This window comes from Pleurodeles waltl, chromosome 6 (assembly GCF_031143425.1).
Source record: "Pleurodeles waltl isolate 20211129_DDA chromosome 6, aPleWal1.hap1.20221129, whole genome shotgun sequence".
Taxonomy (NCBI): domain Eukaryota; kingdom Metazoa; phylum Chordata; class Amphibia; order Caudata; family Salamandridae; genus Pleurodeles; species Pleurodeles waltl.
Window position 1 is genome coordinate 1074568549 of NC_090445.1, and position 18022 is coordinate 1074586570.

Here is an 18022-nt window from a genome sequence, read left to right on the forward strand (position 1 = left end):
GCTCCCAATGTTGTTGGAATTCAGAGGTGTTGTGGCAGCATCGGGCCTGCGGGGTCGGTCATGGTCGCTGCACTTCAGTGGAGACCGTGGCTTTGGGTGCAGGCAGTGGCATGGAGTCTGCCAACGAGCTGGTTCTGGAGCTGTCCACAGTCAATGTGCCTGCCCCTTCTTGTTTTATGCCAGATTTCACTCCCAAGGGCCGAGGAACTGGAGTGGACACCTCTTGGCAAGTCAGAGTCCTCATCAACAGGACCCAGGGGCTAGCAGGTAAAATATTTGATGTCCATGAGACTTCTTAACAGAAGGCAAGCTCAGTCCAAGCCCTTGAAGAAACTTCACACGCAGGATACACATCAAAGCCCAGTCTTTGTCTTCTCCAAAGCAGAAGCAATAGCTGCAGGCCAACCCAGAAATTCACACACAGCAAAGCGTCAGTACTCCTCCTCACAGCTCTTCAACTCTTCTCCTTAGCAGAGTCGCCTCTTTATCCAGAAGTGTTCTAAATGTCTGGGGTTTTGGGTCCCATACTTATTCTAATTTCTGCCTTTGAAGTAAGTAAACTTCAAAGAAAAGTCTTTGCAGTGCACAAGACCCTGCCTTTCCTGCCCTGGCTGTGGACACGCTCTACAGCGATGAAGGCTGCAATGTGTAAGGACAGGCACAGCCCTATTCAGGTGCAGGTGTCAGCTCCTCCCACCACTCTAGCCCAGGAAGACCAATCAGGATGCAGGGCACACCTCAGATCCGTTTGTGTGACTGCCCAGAGTGAATTCACAACAAGCCCAACTGTCATCTTGGCCTAGATGTGTATTCCACTGTCAGGCAGAGGCACAAAATGGTTAAGCAAGAAAGTGCCCACTTTTTAAAAGTTATTTTCAAACTCACAAGTTAAAAACCACCTTAACTAAAAGATGTATTTTTAAATTGTGAGTTCAGGGACCCCAAACTCCATATCTCTATTTGCTCCCATTGGGAAATTAGGCTTAAGAGCAATCTCCATGTTAACCAATGGGAGAGATAGGCCTTGCCATAGTAAAAAACGAATTGGGCAGTATTTCACTATCAGAACATGTAAAATACACCAATACATGTCCTACCTTTTAAATTCACTACTACACCCTGCCCATGGGTCTACATGGGGCCTACCTTAGAAGTGTCTTGCATGTACTAAAAGGGAAGATTTGGGGCTGGCAAGTGAGTGCACTTGACAGGTCGACATGGCAGTTTAAAACTGCACACACAATGGCAGGTCTGAAACTTGTTTACAGGTCTATTCATGTGGGTGGCACAATCAGTGCTGCAGGCCCACTAGTAACATATGATTTACCGGCACTGAGCACACATGGTGCACTATACTGGGGACTTACTAGTAAATAAAATATGCCAATCATAGGTAACCAATCATAATCACAATTTACACAGGGAGCACTTGCACTTTAGTACTGATCAGCAGTGGTAAAGTGCCCAGAGTACCAAAAGCAGCAAAAACGAAATCCAGCACACAGTCAAAAAATACACAAGGCAGAGATAAAAATACAGGGTCACCACACCAAGGATGCCAGGTCTAACAGTGTCTAGTTTAAAAAATGTGCAAATGTGCTAGTTTTCCTTTGGTGATGCCTGACCTAGGGCCCAAAATCCACTGCCACACACATTGCGAAAAATAGACAATTTTTCAGTGGAAAACTGTGCTGCGTCCATGTTGCATTTTGGCCGTTTCCTATTGTGGTCACTAAGCCTATCCACACACGCCAGGTGCCAATTTTATCGGGAGATGTGTGGGACCATAATATAGTAGAACAGATGTCATTACTAATAGGTTTTCACTGCATATGGGCCTTCCAAATGCAAGCCAAAATGTAAGAAAGAAAACATTTAGAAAAATGCCCTCTGAATCACATTCTAGTTTGAGTGCCCACAAAATCAGAGATGTACAAATAACCACTGTTGCTAAACTCCATATCTTGTGCCCATTTCAGAAATACATGGGTTTCCTTGATACTCATTTTTCATTCTACATACTTCATCTATATGAATCAGTCCATACTCAGTACGCAATAAAACACCATTGTTCTATGCAGCTCAGTTTTCGGCTCTGGGTACCTCTGGTTCTTGGAGAACCTACAAATCCTCTATAGTCCTGCAAAATGAAAGGTCTGGTGGACATAATGGGGTATTGCTTTTGTAAATCAGCCAGCATGACAAAAGAAGTTACAGGTGAAAACACAGTCACAAATGGCCATTTCTTCCTATTCAGTTTGAGTATTAATTGAATTCAACAGTTAGTACATTTGGGAAAGTCTTGAGAAAATTACATATATGACCCATCGCTTAATTCAGAATTGTGTCTACTTTTCAGAAATCTATAGCTATCCACATTTGGGAAAGCCTTGAGAAACTTACATATGTGATCCATTGCTTAATTCAGAATTATGTCTACTTTTCAGAAATCTATAGCTATCCTGGATCACCCATGGGTTTCACACTGATTTCTACCCCAAACTGGGAGTAGTTTCAAAGCACATAAAATAGAAAAAATAGGCTACTTCTTTGAAAAATGCCAAACAGTAGTGAAACAGTCGTTTTTTTTATTCAACCTTGCATGTTTCTGAAATCTAGGAAGATTGCGATAGTGACTTTAGCACAGCAACTTTTTGTTGATGCCATTTTCATGAATAAAACAGACTCTTTTTTTGCAGAGCATTTGTTTCCTATGTTTCTCAAAAATTCAAAATTAAGCTACATTTTGGACATTTTCTCAGTCCCCTTCACAAATTGTGAGTACATTTTGAATTCCCAGGAAATTGGAAAAAAGGATGCAAATTTGGTGGGAATACCTTATGTGGCAAAAAAGTTATGGAGCCCTAAACTCAAACTGCCACAAATAGCCAAAAAAAGGCTCAGCCCACGAGGTAGGACAGCCCATCTGTTAAGGGGTTAAGAAACATCTATTCTGTTCAGTAGAGCCAGATCTTTTTATGGAGCTAGCTCCCATTTGTGATATATGCTCTGGTATATTCTCATAATATCGATTAGGAAATTTGAGCTCCTGTGTTAAGTAATATTTTTATACTATTAATGTAATGTTGCTAAAAATGCACAACCCTCTATAAATTACCTATCAAATTTGATTGTGTTTTTACAACAAGTGAACATCCTCCTTCTGATTATGTCCACCTGATTCAAGCAAGTGCTCAACAGCACTAAGAAACTTTATATATTCCCCCCCCTAAATTTTGCAACAGTGGCTACACTTCTGTTTACATTGCCACCTTCCAGAAAGGTTATGATTTGTCTGACTAATAAGAGTGTTAATAAAAATAATAAAGAATTAACAGTACATAGTCCTCCAGAATTTATGTCACAATATTATGATTAAAGTATTGACCTGCAAAACGTTTGACTCCCAACTAACAATAGACCACCAAAGTGAATATAAATGGGGAAGTGCAGATTTAGGGGTTCATTATGAACACGGCGGTTCAGACCGCCATGCTGGCGGCGGCGGAAATTACCGCCGCCAGCATGGCGGTCTGAACCGCCATATATTGAACATGGGACGGCCACCATAGCCGGCCCTCCGCCACCACCAGGTTACCGCCGACAGGCAGCCTGACAATGGCAGATAGCACTATCCGACAGGGCAGCGCTGCTGGATAATGATCCCTTTTGCCTCCAGCCTTTCCCTGGTGAGTTCTACCACCAGGGAAAGGCTGGCAGAAGGGGTGCTCTGGGGCCCCCCGCACTTGGCATGGGCAGTGCAGGGGCCCCCATGCAGTGCCCCATCGCGCAGGTCACTGCCCGAATTATGGGCAGTGATCTGAGCGATGGGTGCTACTGCACCCGCCGCACAGCGGTATTGACAGCGGCTCCATGTGGAGCTGTCGTCAATGTCCCGGCCCAGCAGAATGTCCATAATGCGGCCGGCGGAGTCTCAAGGGGGCTGGCAGTCTATGAAAAGACCGCCAGCATGAACACGGCAGGATTTCCCCCCGTGTTCATAATGAGCCCCTTCGTTTTTAAAGGCCATATGTGCAAAGTGTTTTGGTGGTAGCAAACGGTGAAATGGACCGTTTGCGACTGCTAAATGGCCTTTTGACATGTACCAACCCTACTTTGTAATTCGGTAACTAATTACCAAATTGCAAAATAGAGTTTGCAAGTCGGTATTAAGAACGGGCGCCTCTTCCTAATAGCAAGTCACAGGAGCATGTATGAATGTTTTGTGACCGGGATGCGGTCATTTACCGACTCTGTGAAGGAGTTGGTAACCCATTTGAAAACTGGAAGGAGTCCCCAGGGAACCCCTTCCCGTTTGTGAATGTGGGTGCCAACATTTTCTGAGAGCAGACAGTGGTCTCACTGACCACTGCATACTCTTAAAAAATGAAAAGAACACATTTCATTTTTAATTTTCCTTTAAGGAAAATGGGCTACATTTAAAAAACAATTGCTTTATTTAAAAAGCAATCAAAGACATGGTGAGTGCAGGCCATTCCCAATGGGTTGAAAATTGTGACCTGTCTCATAAATATTGATGAAGCAGGTCCTTTACAACCCATCTGGGAATTGCAAATAGTGTCTGAGACCCTATTGTACATTGAATTCTGCGAGTTCCTGATTGCGAGTCAGAAAAAGGTTGCAATTAGGAACTCGCAAAATGTTGCGATTGTACATGTGGCCCTTAAACTCTACATCTGTGCCATATTATAAAAGAACATCAACGCAGACTCGTATACCATCCTAGCAGCAGCCACATTACCCAGCTCCAGTCTAATCAAAGTTTCTGGCAAACTCCATTTGAACCGAAATAGTTCTAAGAGCATTGGCTTCTAACAAATTCAGACAGATAATATAGGAGCCAGCATACGTTACTGAGCTATTACAAGGCGCTGAATCCATCTTTTCTTTCATAGCCATTAATGCTGGAGCTGGAGCCACAGCACCTGTTGATGCATACAGTTTAGGTATCTTTCAACCACTACCGCTTCAGCACTCAAGCGTCAAGTCATCTTTTTGAACACGTAATTCTACCCCTAAAAAATACCGAATAAATAAATAACGAAACTGCGCAATACAATCGACCCGTCGCACAGACAACAGACCAAGTACATTTAATGTTGCTTTTCCATGTTGCTTAATTGTTGTTTTTGAACAGTTATCAGTTAGCACATTCTGCTTATTGTAGTCATCCAATAAATATTCTCTATATTTATTTTAAATGTGCCTGACCTGCCTGTTAAATCAAAGAGAACTAACAAAGTGTCCCAAAGGTCTCAAGTATTTAGTGCCAGTGTAAAATAATTTTTCCACCCACATTCACTACCCAAAGCAGAGCAGATCTCTAGTGGTTGCATTTTTGCTTGATCTAACAGGTGAATCTGTTAAATAAACTTAGGCCCAGATTGAAGTGGGCCTAGCGCCTCCTAGCGCCACATTGCCGTCATTTGTTATGCCCACAAGGTAATACTTCTTAACATAGCCAAGGCTTCTAGAGACCCATTTCCAGAGAACAGTTCAGAAGATACAGCTGACCGGACTCACCAGAAGATAGAGGAATGCTTTTACGGGCACACTGTTTTGGAATACACCAGGACACAATCTAATAATGTTTTGTTTCTTTAAAAACGCAGCACTCCATAATAAACAGCACTCCATATTAAAAACTAGGGAGCATATTTACAAGCACCTAGCGCCACCGGAGTGTCACTTTTTGTGATGCTCTGGTGGCGCTGTGCACTGCCCGTATTTACAAGGAGGCATTAAGCTACTTTTTTGTGGCATAATGCCACCTGGTAAATACAGCCCTTTCACATGCATCACTTTGCGTGAAAGGGGCGTGCAATGGGTGTTGTTGTGTGCGTTCGACAGCAACACCCATTGTGTTTTGACACTGCCCCAGATTTACAAGAAACAAAAAATCTGTAGCAGCACCGAAATCTGCATGGCGCAATGAGGAGAAATGCTTTTATTTCTCCTTGTTTTTTGCTCTTTCTATGTGTGCTGCATTCTGCGTCACACATAGAAGGAGCAAATCGCCATTAAAGATTGTCTTTGTGCAGGAAGGTGTCTATTCCTGCAGAAAAACAATCTCTCTCCCAACGCAGCCATCTTTGCACCATGGCGCAAGGGTGCTGTGTTGGTGCTCTGTAGCTAATTTAGCGCTGGTGCAGGGGGAATCACAGGGATGGGCCATATTTTTGTAAATAGTGCGTATCCGTGCATTTCAGAACTGGGACTGCGCTGCCAATTTTAGCGCAGTGCTGCACCAGTCTATGTAAATATTGCCCTAGGATTTCTGGAGGTGCATGTTATCAGAACCAGAACATAGAAGCCAGGTCTTGAAAATCAAATTTTTCCATACTATAGACAGTGCTTCCATAAAAACATCTCACTAAAAAAACATATAGTGCTTCTGGATACTCCTCAGACAAGTGTTGCAAAAAACTAATCTCACAAACACAGAGACTGCTGCTTTCACATATTCATATGATCTGTATATTGATTAGAAATTATGTAGATTCCTCTGACAGAAAATAAACTGATATTCTTTTGCAGTACACCACTAAACATTAAATAGCTTGTCATCCTTAGTTGGGCGACTGAACAGAGATTCATACTTCAACTGAAAACATGAGTTTTCCGTTCCAACTATCTTTCCCCGGTCTCTTTGTGGTAGGCAGCATCTGGGCGCCCTCTGGGCAGCTGGGCTCTACATATATGTGTGCAATATTATAGGTATTCATTAATAGCAGCTCGCGTGGAGCTCAAAGGGTGGGGCGGGGCGGCGTGCGGGGGTGCTCTGGAATAAACATTTCCTCTCTGTCGCCCGATGCTGCACGAACAGGCTCCCAGCCTGCCCTGCGCCAGTCCTAGCCCTGCTCAGAGCAGCATCAGGATTAGCTGGGAGCACCCAGCCAGGGCACGTCCAAGGAGATTGGGAGCCTGTGCAGGCTCTCTCAAGCCCAGCAGGAGGAGGAGCCGCCACTGGTATTCATACATTCAATAAAATTATCCAGAGTGCGCCCTGAGGCAATCATAGTAGTCAGGGAATATGGAAACTGTATATGAAATGTAAGCATTGTGCACTGTAATCAGCATGTCAGACAGTGCTTAATTTGTGCTTGTTGTTTCTGGTGCAGAGCACCGGCACTTATTTTTGAGGGCCGGCACTTATTTTTCTGCCTCAAACATTTACTTCGAGCAAAAGACACTTATGGGAAAGATGGAGGAAGAGAGAAACGAAAAAGCGTCTCAATGGGAGAAAGAGAAAACTGCAAGAGTGTGCAGAAGGGGCAGGAGTGCCTTTAAATGGATTGAAGAGGGCCGTGATGGCTTTAGGATTACGCTGTCTCAGTATTCAATGTTCGCACATTTAATTGCAGCAGCGTTTAAGAGGAAGGCTTTGGGCACCAGCACGTTTTTATTTACAAATTAAGCACTGATGTCAGACCAGCAGTAACTTCTGTTTTTTAGTAAATGGTTACTAGGCAGATATGCACATCTAGGTGTGGTTCCAGAAAATCATAGTCCCATCACTGCCTGACATAATTGCCTTGTCCTAAATATCATTTACTATTTGTAGTGCCCCATTAGCGTTATTAAAACAACATTTACACCTAAGAGGACCATACTTTGTTAAACAATATTTAGGACACAAACTTAAATTTGGTCTTATACACAAGTGTATGTCTAAATGTACCTATTGCACGCATGCAGGAATTCACGGAGGGATTCCTTCAGCTGTAAACCCATTTACTTGTGCAGTCATCTCCACCACAGGGCACAAAGTTCTTCACATCTATAAACCGAGCCAAAGGGTGGGAAAATGAGCTTTCCATAGTGTGGCTCAGCTTGGAAGATTGTGAATGCTTATAAACATGGATGCTTGTGGGCATTCACAAACTTCCACATTCCTCTTTCCATTGTATAAACGGTAGAACTTTTACTTTAGTCTAGGGCCCCTTTCCAAGTTGGGAAGGGGAGTGAATCATCCCGAATTTGGTGGGTGTGCAGTGCAAAGGCTTTCTTGACTTGGAAAAAATGTTTTTCCTTCAAAGAAAAAAACTGTACATTTGTACAGTAGCCCACAGACCTCTATTTTGAGTTTTCTGTTGTGGAGAACTCTACACAGCCGGAATATGACCCGTATGAGAATGCCTCATGAACTTCTAGAGGTAAGTCTGAGCTTGGACTGTTTTCCAGGCGCACTCCTTGAGACCTTTGTGAATTCAAAAAACTCAGAAAATTACACCCAAATGTTGACAGAGATCCGCATCCCTAATACTTAGGTAGAACGGCATTTCTGACTATGATATTGTGACATAAAACCACACTTTTATAAGAGAACTAGCATATCAAAATGAAACATATTCATCTCTTCTTCAGCTTGTCTTTTCCTTTCTTTAAGGATGGCCAGTCGGACTTCTGCTGGGACCCCTTGCAGGTCAGTGCATTATTCATTCATTCTCATCAAAAACCCCACCATCAGACCCATACTCAATGAGCAGCGCATTCGATTTGTAACTGGGCTTACTCATATTAGCCTAAACTGTGTTTGTGATCAACTTCCACTTCTGGGATGTGTGAAATTAATGCTCACCAGCAGTATTTAGCTACACACATTCCTTAAAAAAAAGCAGTGAATGATTGAAAATATGCACTATTAACGTGTTGTTCCCCATTTTGACCTGTGGAACTTGGAATGGGAAGATAACACTGTACCTTTAGCAAAAAAAAAAAAGGCACTGGAATGGATCAACTTTTTCACTGGTGGTTTTAACTCACAGAAATACCACAGCCCTCAGAACAAGAGCCCATATAGTTTGTGGGAGACCACACGCCCTAAAAAAAGGTCCACCAGATGTGAGTTGAACCCTTCTCTGGAAATAAGGCATACTCTGTGGCTATGTAAGAATAGTGAAAGTAAAAATATCGCATGACATTAATATTGTATCGTAAATATAATTTACTAAAATATAGCTCCATTGGGTGCAGTCGATATCTTGATCACAATATTTTTCTCAGATGATGTTTAGGAAATGCTGTTCCGGAAATATGCAAATGGAAATGCACCGCCCACTCAACGGCCTGTCATATTTCGGACCTTCCAAAGTCACCTAAGGAAATCTTGAGTTTTCCATGTAGGTCATTTCATTTCTGCTGCAACTTTTTCCACTGGTTCTTTTTATAGCACATGCCAGTTTTGCACCTGCTGCAAATTTATTTTGTTGCATAGATTCAGGCGCATCTGCCAACACTTCTTTGAAAGCGACTTCTGTTTATGTAGAAGTGGCTGCCTTTGGGTATTCAATGAGTGTAAACAATGTAACCCAGATAGTTCTTATAAATGAAAGCAGCACTTAACATCATCAGATTAAAATATCCATGGCCCTGAACAGCACTAAGTGAAAAGTCTGTATATGGATATTTGTAGGACAACCATTTTAGTAATAACAGGTAGTGAACTAGAAAGTTCCATCATCAACTGTGGTACAATAGGTTGTGTGATATAGGCAGGGACTCTCAAATAATTTGGAAATAGAGGATCAAATTATGTGGCAGGGCTGACTAAATTATGCGGCAAGGAAATTCATTATTATACAGCATAATGCAGCGCACTGCTACCTTGTCAATTTAATTCACATTAATATTGTATGGGGAAATGCTTCAGCTCATTAGTGCCCTATCAAAGTCTTAATATAGAAATTGTCACCTGAAAGATGACTAGATAAACTGTGTAAAGTTCTGTCACCATACAGTTTCATGTGGTGCACTATTTTAAAATAACTTTTAATTCATTTTGTCTGGAAACCTTTTTGTTGAAATATATTACATGTGGCGGAATATGTGGCAAGTGTGGCAAATCCTTTCTTATGCAATGAATGTCACAGCTGTGGAATCACAAGTTCGATTACCTTAAATGTCAGATGCAGAATCCTTCTCTATAAGCGGCCATAATGCCTGTGCTGTTCACACTTTTTCATACTAATTTGAAGAACTCAAAAGTTGGAAGTCTTCATGAATCTAGATAGAGACAGGTGGAAAGTTCCATAATACCATTAATACATCATGCTTACGTTTTTCATGTATGGTCAGGTGCATGCTCTGTAAGCATTTGGAAAACCTGTTGGTGTTCAAAGGAAGTTAATACTGTAGGGGAGAAGTAGTCAGCTGGTCTAGTTTGAACCATTATGTCAGCCTTGTCCCCTACCTGTTGTGAGATTCCATTATCTAGGCAATGATCAGGCTCTGTGTTAGTGTGATGACTGAAACCAGTGGATTCCAAATTGGTCTTTACTGTTTCATTTTCTTCCCTTAGAAATGTTGCAAGAACTCTAATGGCATCCTGGCGGAGACCAAGTCAACCTCCAACAGCTATGACATCACTGAGCTGGCGACGTCCTCTCTGGTGGGTAGGTAAAGGCAAACCATCCTTCCATTGCCTTCATGCTCCAGTTTTGCGAATTTTGTGGAAATTTATGGATCTTTGTATCTTCCACCTCTAAGCATTTGAGTACCTCTGGTTAAATAAGAAGCACTGCATCTCCCATTATAGCTCCTCAAATGTATTTTACATGTGTTTGTTTGTGCATGGTGAGCGTGCCTTTTCAATTTTTCGCATGGGCTACCGTTGTTTGTGGAAGCAAGCATGAAACTGTGAACCAATCCTCAATCAGAAAAAGAGAGCTAACCATTATGTGATGATTACTTCAGCATTTGTTTAACCCATTTGACTGTATTCACTCCCACATAAAATAAACTATGTGCTGGGCCTGAGTATAACCAAGCCCAGCTTTCGGCTTCCAAATGAGCAGAAGCTGATTTAATACTTTCTTTTATATTGTGCTTCCAACCACACTTCTGTTGTTTCTAAGTAGAGATGTTAATATTACCCAAGTTAGTGTTACTCAATTCATGGACCTTCAGAACGGGAAAGATTGAGTCTGCTTTGCTAGGAACTGAACTCATTTTGTGCAAATCACTACACGTTTCAGTAGCAATCTCTCAGCTCAATGAGCCAATCAGCCAGATTTCTAACATTTACAATCATAAGGATGAAAATTTGAATTCTTAGCTACACCTCAATAAGTGAGCCGATATTCTGTTTCATGATCCAAGTTCCAGAGTTTACTTGTGGGAAACAGAAGTGAGGGTCGCAGAAAAGGGCGTTTCTCAACCTGGTAAGCTTTCCCTTAATGCCAAGATTGATCTTTTAGAGATAAAAAACCGGGTGGTTCAGGTAATTTTATTAAAAAGTGCTAGTGATTTCCGTTCAGCTTTTAAATTCTTTTTAATGTGATTGATGGTTTGCCAATAATCATTAAATCCCTGCACCAATATCTCAATCTGATCCTTTCTGTTGAATTTAACACTAAATTTGGTGAATGCACTTAAAACGTAGGACTGCATGACTCCTTTCAGGGTCCTGCTCTTACGCTTGTTCGCCCGGGCCATAGAGGGATTTGAATTAAACAGCTATATCATGGCTTGTGATTTAACCAACGCTAACAAGAGTGACATTTGCAGTGAAAAAGTGATTCCAACCTTCTTTGGTCAGGGATGTGCAACTTGTCACATAGGCTCCTGAAGTATCATTTGAAGAGTGACCTTCTGGACTTAAAGTATACTCCTCCTGAGCAAGCTCATTACATAATGGGATGAGACGGTCGTGGAACTTGCTCGATCCTTGGAAATTCCTAATTACTAAGATAAATAAAAGTTTACCCTTTTTACCACTTGCCTGTCTGCAACTGCAGATAGTGAACAAGTTATGTCTAGCAGGATCAAACTGTGCAATTGTATCACTATTACACTTTTGAAGCCCATCCAACACAAGAAATTACCACCATCGCAATGGTTGAGTGCAGCCTGTTCCTCTGTCAACAGATGTCTGCACAAAGCCCTGTCAAAAAAACCGAAGGGAGATAGTGGAGGTTAAAATCTGCCGCACACAAAACAGGGCAGGTTTGAAACTGATGAAAAATTAGATGAAAACCACAACTGGGACGGATTGGCATCTAAAAGGACAAATCCTAACATGTTTTTGCAGACTGCTAATTCCATTAGGTCTAACAGAACAACTCAAACTACTATGGGTACCCACATCAGTGCTGAAAAAAAGGGTTTCACACTTTAAGGGTTTTTACTATTTTTCGCCCAGGTCTGATTATAACTTAAATTCACGTAGCAATAAAGATGCTTATTTACAAGTGACCTTGCTGCAGTGCCCTGCGCCACAGGAAAAGGGCAGGAATGCACTGTTTTTAAAAAACATGACGCATTTTTGACCCTTCCCTCCTCGTGGCGCACAAATGGCTGCTTAGCGCCAATGCAGGCATCCTTGTACCATTGTGCAAGGGTGCCTGTGTTGCATGCAGGATTGTTTTGTGCAGAAATGGACACCTTCCTGCACAGACAATCCATGGAGGCATTTTCCTCATTCTATATGTGACCTGCAGATTGCAGCACACATCGAAAGACGAAAAACGAGGAGAAATTAAAACATTTCTCCTTGTTATGCCTCCCCTGGGGAGGCAAATGGTTTTTATGCATTCCCAGGTTTACACATCCTTGCAAATCTGAGAATGCATCAAAGCACATGGCTGTTGCACAGAAAATCCATTGCAATGTACATTGAATGCCCCCTGATGCAGAGTAGGCTTGCCTTACTCCATATCTACAAGGGCATGAAAAGCCATGCAAAGTGGCTTTGTGTGGCCTTGTAGATATGGGTCTGCACCCAAAAAAGTGACGCACAAGTGGCGCATGAGGCTTGGAAATATGCCCCACAGTTTTTAATACAAAGCTAAGCTTCGACCTCCAGGAGCTCTTAACAGCCTTGCGACAAAGCCCTTTGGAGAAAGCTCCTGGCTCATATGGAGTACCTGTGTATGTATTAAAATGCAACATGGATTTGTGGACCCATTGTTAACTAACAGTCTTAACAACCTGTGCCATTCCCTGATGCCCGATTGTTGGTCATCATCCACGAAACCCCCCACCTTTAAGAAAAGGCATAAGTTGGAGCCTAGATGTTACACACTAATTTCTCTTATTGACTGTACTGTCAAAGTTATTGGAAAAGTGATTTTCAATCGAATTCATGAATGAGAATAATAAAATTTGCTCTTCTGGAATGACTAGGGATTATGGAGCAATGCTCAAATCATCAGTTGATAATTAACAAATATACCCTAGCAAGGCATTGCCCATTCTACCTAGCCTTTAGGGATTTGGCAAGCGCATTTGACAGGGTAAATCATGAGAAATCGTGGTCCCATCTTTTAGAACAAGGACTTGACCCAGACATGTGACCAACATCAGAATCTCTCTGCCAGGGTCGGATTTGGCCCCGACGGAGAGAAAACAGAAACGTTTAGTTTGGGGCATGTAGTATGCCAGAACTCTGGGCTTCTCCTGCTCTTATTCATTTTATATGTTAACAAACTAAATTTGCATTTTAATAATGGTTGCCAAAATATGCCATCTTTAAGCTCTACAGCAGTGGTTCCCAACCTGTGGTCTGGAGACCCCTGGGGTTCCGCAAAGCCTCCTCAGGGGGTCCACGACTGCTCAGAAAATTAGATAATATTAACAGATTAGGTCCTTAGCTTTCTGTAATAACCCTGTGGGGGGTCCCTGGATTCCAAAAATAATTCAGTGGGGGTCCCCAGATTCCAAAAATGATTAAGTGGGGTTCCACTGAAGTCAAAAGGTTGGGAACCACTGCTCTAGAGATATACCCATGCTTTTATTCATAGATGGTGGGGTCTTGTTGGCAGACATTACCAAGGCCTTAAGGACTTTTGTGGAAGCTTTTACTTAGTTCATGGCTGACGTAGACCATGCCAATAATTTTTCAAAGTCACAAATCATGTCATGTTGCCCAAGTAGCTCTGAACTGCCCACATTTTCTATTGACAATAATAATTTAAGAAACGGTAGTTAAGTTTCCCGTTTTGGGGTAGTTTTTAATTCTTCTCAAAACGTGGGACTAACGTTTCAGCCTGATGTTTAAATTTAGGCTAGCCCTATTTAGCCTACCATCTTCCTTGGGTGACAAACCATTACTCCAGTGGTAGAAATCTCAGAGACGGTGTGTCTTAATTGATAGATATGGGGGCGGGATCTGGGGATATGCCAATTCCTCATCATTAGAGGTGTAAGAATTGTTTCCACCGCCACCTCCTTTCTCACCCAGCTAGCACTTCACACTATCTTTGCCACAAGGAATTAGGACTCTCATACTTTGAGAATTATATTGTGTGAGGCCCCGTTATGCTCTGGCTATCAATTTGGACAAGCCCTCTACTACCCTTAATCACACTATTATTAGCGGCTGTCTATCGTGCAACAATGGCCTAAAATTTCCTGGCTGCTATTTGCTTGGGATGGTCGTCCTTTTTCAAGAATCCTTCCTCTGCGAAAAATAGGGACATGATTTGGGTCAAGCGCGCTTTCTTGGAAAAAAAGACGCCTTTCTAGACTCGTCCGTGAGACAATATGCAGCAGTGCAAACAACAGCAGATATCATTATTACCTGCAGATTGTACCCAGCTAATAGGAAAGTACTTTGTTATTAGATTTAGATGTGGCAAAATCAGCAATCTGTTATGTTTTCAGAGCAGGTTTTGTATATGCCCATCTGACATTACTTTGAACCAATCACTTCTGAACTTTGATATTTTTGTTGTAAATGGTGTGAATTTTACAGTTTACAGTTTTCAGTGCCATATAATAATCTAAATATGCCAGGTGAAGACCTGCTTTGTGCTTCTTACAAATGTTAAAGGATAATGTTATTTGTTTCACCATGGGAGCGTTTTTTTAAATCTATTCTTCACTGACTAAATTCTATGCTCTTTTAATAGTTTTTTTGTTTTATTTTACTTTACTTTTTATGATTATCATTAATAAAGTATTTTTAAATTGAATTGAATTGAACTGAATGCAGTTCGGAGTGCTGTCAGGATTCATCCCATAAGCAAATGCAGTTAGTATTTGTTTTACGTAATGGTCTCATATATGCATTACACAAAAAGTCATGAACTTCAGTGCTGAGGAACACCTCACCCTACTTGAGTCATGTTGGAAATATAGAGGCTCTGTCTGATCAAAGTGCATAATTTTTCATAATGCAGATTCGGGGGGAAAAAGGTTATATGCTGAGTGGTGGAATTATATGGAGAGCAAAGGGCTTTAGATAGAGGCACAATTTGGATATGTACTGAACAAAGAATTGGACCCATTTTATAGCCATGTCATTCAAAGATATGTGGATAGTGAGCATACATAGGAGACATGGGGTGTCATTATGAGGCTGATGGTCTTGAGAACGCCAGCCTCGCCTCAGCAGTCAGGACCGTCGCTGCTTGGGCGGTCTCACCACCACATTACGACCCTGGCAGTCAGACAACCAGGGTTCCTCAGTCTCCACCGGGATCGGTGATCCCGACGGGTTGACGGTGGATGGAGATCACAATCAGCCAGGACGGCGCTGCATGGAGCACCGCCCTGCTGATTACAACCTCGTTCTCAGCCAGCCTTTTCATGGTGGTTGTACCAACATGAAAAGGCTGATGGAGAATGGGTGCAGGGGCCACAGGAGGGTCCCCGCACTGCCCAGGCACTTGGCATGGGCAGTGCAGGGGTCCTCCTGCTCAGCACCATCGCAATGTTCATTGTCTCCTGTGCAGACAGTGAACACTGCAAAGTTGCTGGTGGTGGTGCACCCTGCAGGCAACAGTATTGCAGCCGGCTCAGTGTCGAGCCAGTGGCAATGCTGCCACCAGTTTCCCGCTGGACTGACGGATGGAAACCTCAGTTTCCGCCGTCAGCCTAGCGGGAAAATCGTAATAGGTTCAGTGGAGTGATCGCCACTACGGCAGCAGCCACCCTCTAGTCAGAAGCTTTGTGTGATGTGGTAGGGAGCAGAGTGATAATAAGGGGAGTGAGAGGTGGAGCAGAGGACAGGCTAAGAGGATCCATGGGTCCAGGTATCGAACTGGGCTGGTGGGAGGGTCGATTGACTCAATGCTGAAGAATACCCCCTAAGTTCTTTCTGTCCTGCTGTGGATTGAAACACAGTGTAGAGACGATCCCAAGGAAGACTATTTACCCCCTGAAGAAACTAAAGAGCATTAAGCACCATGCTGTCACCCTAAATACTTTTGTCTCCATTTTGCCTTTCGGGGACAACCACAAATGGCTGTTACACAACATGATTTTTTATCATGGCAGTCTCCATCTGCCTTCTTTTGAAGCAGTTGTATATATATCTCAAGAAAGGAATGCAATTATTAGTACTAACCACATTTTTTGCAGTACATCTTAATGCCATTTTGTAATACATATGCACATTGGAGTGTGGTAAAGGAAGCTCCAAAATGACATATTAAGTTTGACACCTGAATATAATATTAAATACTTTTAGGTATCAACAGTCATTCCATCACCTTTTTTAAATTTGCGGTTAGGTATGAACTTGTGACGTACTGCAATTAATCTTCTAGTGAGAATTGAAGAAAAATAGCTATACGTGATATATGTTTGTATCTTTAACATTTTGAAGAATCCCTTAATCCATGGTGAGCGTGTTAGTTGTGAGTGGTTACCTCCAAAGGAGCAGCTTTTTAAGGTCCTTGGTTTCACTACACCTCTAAATATGAGCTGCAGAGAAGCCAAGACTGAGTTTGATCTTCCAGAAGCTTGTTAAACTCACTGACAGAGAATGGTCCGGTGATGAGGGAAGAGATGTATAAACAGGGGCTGTAAGTCTGCATTTGCATATTATTACCTATTACCGGGTCATTGTCTTGTCATTTTCTTGTAATGGCAGAGCAATACCACATGGCACCAGTAAACCTAGGTGCTGAATTATATCACTGAAGTTACTTTGCCACTCGTAACCGCTTGGTTTGACCTGCAAGCCTAAACCACCTTAGTTAATATTGATCATCTTTTTATTTGTATATATTATATTGTGCACAGGTCCATACTGTGAGTGAGTAGCCTCTAATCACCTGGCACTGCTTCAATAAATTTTCTAATACCCCCATAATACAGATATGATGCCCTACACTGAAACTATTCCTCACATTAAACAGCCCCAAGCTGCCATCCACTGGTACAGGCTATAGGACACATGTGAACTGAGGAATTTTACTGCAGTGGAGCTGGACTGTTTCCATGAGGAACAGGGACAAGACTGTTTTACATATGGCTGGGTCCAAACTGGGGTGGAGAACAAAAAAACGATGGATTAAACGCAGATCCTTGTGACTGGGGGTGAATGTTTGCATTGTTCAGCATTCCGTCCATCATCTGTTCTTTTTGCATTTGTCGCCCAAAGTGGGAAGGGTATGCCCAGACGTGGGTCCCTTGCTCACTGCGTCACTGGATTCAAGCCAGCCTGGCTGACAAAGGGTGATACTCTGAAACCGGTCCTAGGATGCTTGTTTCCAGTCCAGGGAGGACCTGGCTTGGCAGTTCACGCTGGACTGTTCCTATGAGGAGCAGGGTCAAGACTGATTTGCATATGGCTGGGTCCAACCTGGGGTGGCATGGTGAGCAGAAAATACAATGGATTAAACCCAGATGTATGGGACTGGGGTGAATGTTTGCATTGTTCAACATTCCTTCCATCATCTGTTCTTCTAGAAACTCACCTTGTCACATGCATTCCTGTGGCAGGTAAAGGAGGCTGAGCCATACATTACAAGGTTTTAGGGTCATTTGAGGCTGCTGACCATCAGGGACTGAAAGCTTTGTCCCAGAGGAATGGTTGAAGCTTAGAATGGCTTTAGTACTTTGTTTCGTTGGAAACAAAACTTGTGGGAAAATTCACAATGGCACTTTCAGACATAAACATACACAGACAGCAAAAAATACCTACATTTACACCTGCCAGGAATACTCAAAGGAAATCCTAGCAAGTGTGAATGAATTTACTACTGTGAAGGTCTCCACCACAACTGCAGAGAAAGGTGCAGTGCTAAATTCCCAGTTTGGGAATGTAGCA

At 42.4% G+C, this 18022-nt stretch overlaps 1 protein-coding gene across 2 annotated transcripts in view; it reads left to right on the forward strand.

The window, feature by feature from the left end:
• The window catches only part of FAM131C (family with sequence similarity 131 member C), a 292326-nt gene that overhangs the window by 166574 nt on the left and 107730 nt on the right, over positions 1 to 18022 (forward strand). The window contains exons 3-4 of one of the 2 annotated variants that reach the window (XM_069240100.1): positions 8411 to 8446; positions 10322 to 10415. In XM_069240100.1, the coding sequence (XP_069096201.1) occupies positions 8411 to 8446; positions 10322 to 10415 (130 nt within the window). The remainder of the gene's footprint in view (positions 1 to 8410; positions 8447 to 10321; positions 10416 to 18022) is intronic. The other variant, XM_069240101.1, reaches the window with a different exon arrangement.